At 39.0% G+C, this 5,409-nt stretch overlaps 1 protein-coding gene across 1 annotated transcript; it reads left to right on the top strand.

The window, feature by feature from the left end:
* The first annotated feature begins 2,951 nt into the window (after nt 1-2,951).
* Nucleotides 2,952-4,854, top strand: RPS29 (ribosomal protein S29). The gene is made up of 3 exons (XM_059915692.1): nt 2,952-3,079; nt 3,320-3,419; nt 4,684-4,854. Exons 1-3 carry the CDS (start codon nt 3,018-3,020, stop codon nt 4,690-4,692), a joined length of 171 nt encoding a protein of 56 aa, XP_059771675.1. The 5' UTR covers nt 2,952-3,017; the 3' UTR covers nt 4,693-4,854.
* Nucleotides 4,855-5,409: the final 555 nt, after the last annotated feature.

Raw genomic sequence — 5,409 nt, 5'->3', positions numbered from 1 at the left:
ATACAAACATATGTATATGGACACATTTATACGTATGTATGTATACATGCATAGATATGCACATATACTTCTGTGAGTGGATGAATAGATAGGTAGATAGATAGCTACACTTATTTCTTTAAAGATCCTGATAACATGTGGGTTTGGACAGGGAGACTGGAGAAATAGGGGTCTGGGTTGGATAAAAACATACTTTTAAAAATATACTTTATGTATAACAACATTGTTAATTAACTGTACTCCAATATAAAATAAAAAGTTAAAAAATATACTTTATGTATCTGTGTTTTGCTTTACAGTATACAATTAATTAAAATATCAACATCTGTTGAAATGCATATATATGTATATGTTCTGAAATTGAAGATAGCTCAAGAGAGACGTAGGTCTTTAAATAACAAATTATGGATGTAGAATCACAAATAATTGTGAGAATAATTTAAGGAAGAAAATAGGAGATATCTGAATAATGGTGTCTTAACATGCAGATCATTCCAATGTGCTTAAATTCAAAAATAATATCTATACTCTGTCCCATTAGAATGTTTCAGTCTTACAAGTATTACTTTTATTTTTTTCCAAAAGAAAATATTAATAGGGGTTATCTGGGCTAGGAGATTATGGCATATTTCTTCTTCTTTGTATTTCATTGTATTTAAGAAAGAAAAAAAGAAAGAAAGACAGAAAGAAGGAAAAGAAAGAAAGAGAACTCAGTATGTATTATATTAGGGGGAAATATGTTTTAAAAGAAGAATTTAAAAGCCAAATACAGAAGAGTAATAGGAATCTGTAAGAAGAGTATAGGATTAAGCTAAAAGCTCTTCACAAACATTGGGTTAAAATGGACTTTTAAAACTGTATTCTCAGCTTTTTTATTGAAAAAGAAATTGATAATTCCATCGGTGGAGATAGATGGTGCTACATTATCTTAAGACTGAGCAGGAAGTACAGCTTCTCAACTGCAGTTTTGTAATATCTCCATCAAGAAGAATAACTTTCAAGACCAGAATAAACATTAACAACTACTTGAATATCAAGATAGTTTAAGAGATTGTTACTGTTCAAGTGTAACTAATTGCTTCTTGTTTGTCTTTTCTTCCCCCCAGTTTTAAATGAGTTCACTTCCTTTGGCCCAGAGGATTATATATCAGAGTATTGAAAATATTTATGGAATTGATCTCAGAACCATTGTAATCTTTTAAAAATTACGGAGACCAATTGGGAAAGGCCTGAGAAGGCTATAGGTGGGCAAATGTTTGATTAGCTTTGGAGAGGCACATGGATTTTGGAAACTACACATCTATGACTGATATAAATTCCAGGCAAACTGTAGAAGCTTGACATTGGACCCTTCACGATCAGGCTTTAAGTTAAAATACCCTTTCAGTCATCTATCACTAGGTCTTTCGTGCATCCTCCTCTCTAGTTACACAAGGTTGTTCATCCTCTCCAAGCTTTTTCCAACTCCATTCTTGGGCTCAAACTCTTCCTCTCACTATGCATTCCCTTCCATCAAGTGCTGCCTGTAAAAACCCCACTCTTCACTTAAGGTTTACTTCAAAGGCCCCTCAAATGAACCTCAGGCTGGAATTAATCTCTTTCTTCTTTGCTCCTTTTGTGTTCTATGAGCACATGTATCATCTAATGCAATTGTCCTACTAACTTAGTTGTATCCCTATCATTGAGTCGTAAAAGTTGAAACTGAAAACAAAACAAAACAAAAAAGTTGAAACTGGAAGGAAGGGCTCTGAGATAATCCTATTTTCCTCACTATATTTGTTTTGAGGGCAGGATCAAGTCATATCTGGTTTTTAAATCTCTGGCTTGACTCCTTCCTTCATCATCTTGTTTTCGACCAAAAACAATCAAAAACAAAAAACAACAACAAAGAAGAATTCCTGTGTAAAGTTTCCTGCATTATTGCACCCTGTGGTACATTTTATAGATCTAGTTAAAGCTTTGATATCAGAGCCATGTACAATTTTAGGTTTATCTAAAGACATTATAAATAACCATGTGGATTTTAGGGACATTTTTCAGATTATTAGATGGCATTTGGTTTTCACTAGTTATTTTATTACCTAATCATCTGGTCAAAGCAACATATATTGGGCATTTACTTGTTTCTTACTTTAAACTTAACTAACTACATTTAAATATTAAACACACTAAGTCTCGTGTCATTCTTCTGGAATGGTATAGGTGTATTTCTAGGAGCAGTGTGTCAATTAAAAAAAAGTTTGAAAACCTATTTTGTCTCACAAAACGGGAACTCCTACCGTTGACTCCTAGTTATTACAGTTGATTTTAAGTTATTTTGTTATTTTGCCCCAGTAGGTGTCAGTACTGAGTTAAGGCAAAAATCCTTTTTCCAAGTGTAAAATTTTAATTAAAAGAATGTAAAAGGTTCAGACGATGATGAAGAGACGGTACGATAGTGACATCATTTATTTCTTGAGGGTTCAAAACTCATTTCTGGGGATTCAAAAGAGACGGGGTCTCGCTATGTTGCCCAGGCTGGAGTGCAGTGGCTATTCACAGGCGCGATCCCACTACTGATCAGCACGGGAGTTTTGACCTGCTCCGTTTCCGACCTGGGCCGGTTCACCCCTCCTTAGGCAACCTGGTGGTCCCCCGCTCCCGGGAGGTCACCATATTGATGCCGAACTTAGTGCGGACACCCGATCGGCATAGCGCACTACAGCCCAGAACTCCTGGGCTCAAGCGATTCTCCTGCCTCAGCCTCCCGAGTAGCTGGGACTACAGGCGCGCGCCACCGCGCCCGGCGAGCGAAGTCCGCGAAAGAGAAAACTAGAGGCTGAGGTGTTGGTGACGTCATCAGCTGTGCCCGCCTAGATTATTTCCAAGCTTCCTCTTCACATCCGCGAAACAGCGTAGCCACACTGCGCACGCGTCCTTTGTCAGCACTGCCTTCTGGGTAGGCTGTCTCAAAATTTTGAAGAGCGCCTGCGTGCGTTCCGTCTTTCCTTTTGCTTCGTTGCAGCCAAGAAAGCAACATGGGGCACCAGCAGCTCTACTGGAGCCATCCGAGAAAATTCGGCCAGGGTTCTCGTTCTTGGTGAGAAACAGAATGTAGCTTCAGGGAAGGGTTGCTCTGGGGCGCGACGCTGCTTGAAATGTACTGTGGAGGAGCCCGCGGGCGGCGCGGCGGGGGGAGACGGAATCGTAGCTGTGGCTGCCGCCATTGCAGGCCTGTGATGGGTCCGTGGAGACCGGCAGGCAGTGCGGGTGGTGGCCTCCCGAGTGCCGAATACTTTGCTTTCAGCGACTTGCGGTAACGCCATCTCTTTCCTCGCAGCCGCGTCTGCTCAAACCGGCACGGTCTGATCCGGAAATACGGCCTCAATATGTGCCGCCAGTGTTTCCGCCAGTACGCGAAGGACATCGGCTTCATTAAGGTACGGCCGCCGACGCCGTGCTCTCCTGTTTCCGTGAGGGGCCGACGAGCGGGTAGTTCGTGGTGTGGGCATTTGACCAACGCTGCTTTCCTCTTGGAGGTAGCAGGGCCCTTCCTTGCTAGCGGATGATACTGTTGAGAGTTGTGGCAGTCACGTTAATAGAATGGGGGGGTGGGGTGAAGGCCTTAAAAGTAGACTTTCTCATTCCTTTTTACCCACTTCTGACAGTTTTAGGTGCTATGTATAATGTTGCATAAAATTATTTTTCAGAAACAATTAAATACTAAATCTCTAATCGTATTTAGCTAATTTTCAGCAGAATACATACGTTGTCCGCTGCCCTGAAATGTTGGATAGGGTCGTGCAGTGGAATGAGCTTGAGGTTTGGGGCCAGGTAGACCTTTTTAGGATTCAGAGATCTGAATCTTAGTCATGTGACTTTGGTCAAGTCACTCAAAGCTAAGTTTTTGCCTGTGAAAAATAAATTGCAGGTTTGTTGTAGAAATTAATGTATAGATGAAGCTTTCTTGGCTCCTAAAAATCACTTAAATGCTAGAAGTGAAAACTAATTCCTTATTGGCTCTTTGAGATACAAAATAACAGTTACTACCTTTTTATTCATAGTTAGAACTCAAAAATATCGAGTAGAATGTATTTGTTAAAATTAGGTGTCCTTATGTTGAGATGTTACAGTGGATATAAGTTGTTTAACGTGAGATTTCTGTGACAGGAACAAAGTATCTTGAACTTTTGGCTTTGACCGAATACTTAAGAAGTATGTTTAGTGTTACTTTGTGGAAGTTCAGATAACTTAGTTGGAGGTAGTAGATCAGAGAATGGCCCCAAGCCCGGTAATTTTGTGTCCCATTTTTCAGAGGTTAAGATTAAATGAGTTAATTTATGAACGGTTCCTTAGAATAGTGTTAGAATTTGTTACCTACTTAATGACCATACTGAGTTTTTGGTAAAGATCATTTTATGTAGTAGTGTTTTTCTAGCGGGAACTTTCTTTGATGGTAGAAGTGGGTATACCAGTATTAAAATTCCCTGTCTAAAATATAATTGTTGAGATTTTTGGAGCAGCCTGTAGTAGGTGTTCAGTAATTATTTAAGTTCTTTAGATCTCCATAACTAGTTGGGGTGGGTCAGATTTCTAGTTTAAACCTCATTCTGTAATGAGCCATTTTTTTTCCTGAGAATAAAATGGATATTTAAAGCATTATGCATTAATTCATTTCCTATCTGCTTTTTTTTTTTTTTGCAGTTGGACTAAGTGTGAACTTCTTGAATGGGTCATCACGCATATCTGCCTTCCTCAGAAACAATACTCTTTGTATATAAAATAAAAATTTTAAAACTTCAGTTATGAATGTTTTTCATGTGAATGTAAGAGCCAATTGTTTATAGAAATCTTTTAAAAATTATCTTCAGTGGATTCGTCTTCACAATATGTGTCTTATTTTCCTTCAGTTATATAAAAGTATTCTTGCTGGACTCTGGTAAATCCCAGTTTTATTTTTATACTTAACATCTTTTGTTCCATAAAGTGCCCACTATATATAGGAGCATCCAGCATATAACCTGAGGCAAATTGTCTTTTGAGTAGTTGACTGGCTACAGTGAGCTGGGCAGTGAAAGTAAAACTATTGAAAATTGATTTTGAGAAAGAAGGCTAGCACTAAAACCTGCTCTGAGCATTTACCTGGTGGTGGCAGTCCTAGCTTTTGGTATAATTAGCAAAACTTGTAAATTTCTCAATTATTTGTATGTGGAAGGGGTGGGGTGGAGAGTGATTAAAAGTAAAATGGGTCTTGTGAGCAAAAGTAGATCTTAGTGGGGCAAGGGTGGAGACAGGGAAACGAGTCTATCGGAATATTTTAGGCAAATGATCTTGGCTTGGGCTAGGAAAAGAGTAGTTGAGGTAGTCACAGTGACCTCTTGAAAAAGACTGGATTTGCTGAAGGATTAGTTGTGGGAGAGCAAAGGATGA

This window comes from Balaenoptera ricei, chromosome 2 (assembly GCF_028023285.1).
Source record: "Balaenoptera ricei isolate mBalRic1 chromosome 2, mBalRic1.hap2, whole genome shotgun sequence".
NCBI lineage: Eukaryota > Metazoa > Chordata > Mammalia > Artiodactyla > Balaenopteridae > Balaenoptera > Balaenoptera ricei.
Note: the sequence above shows the minus strand (reverse complement) of the source record. Positions and strands in the feature narration are given on the sequence as shown.

Coding starts and splice junctions, on each gene's coding strand:
- RPS29 (XM_059915692.1), top strand. CDS start 3,018: ATGGGGCACCAGCAGCTCTACTGGAGCCATCCGAGAAAATTCGGCCAG. Junction 3,080..3,319: donor GGCCAGGGTTCTCGTTCTTG/GTGAGAAACAGA, acceptor CTTTCCTCGCAG/CCGCGTCTGCTCAAACCGGC.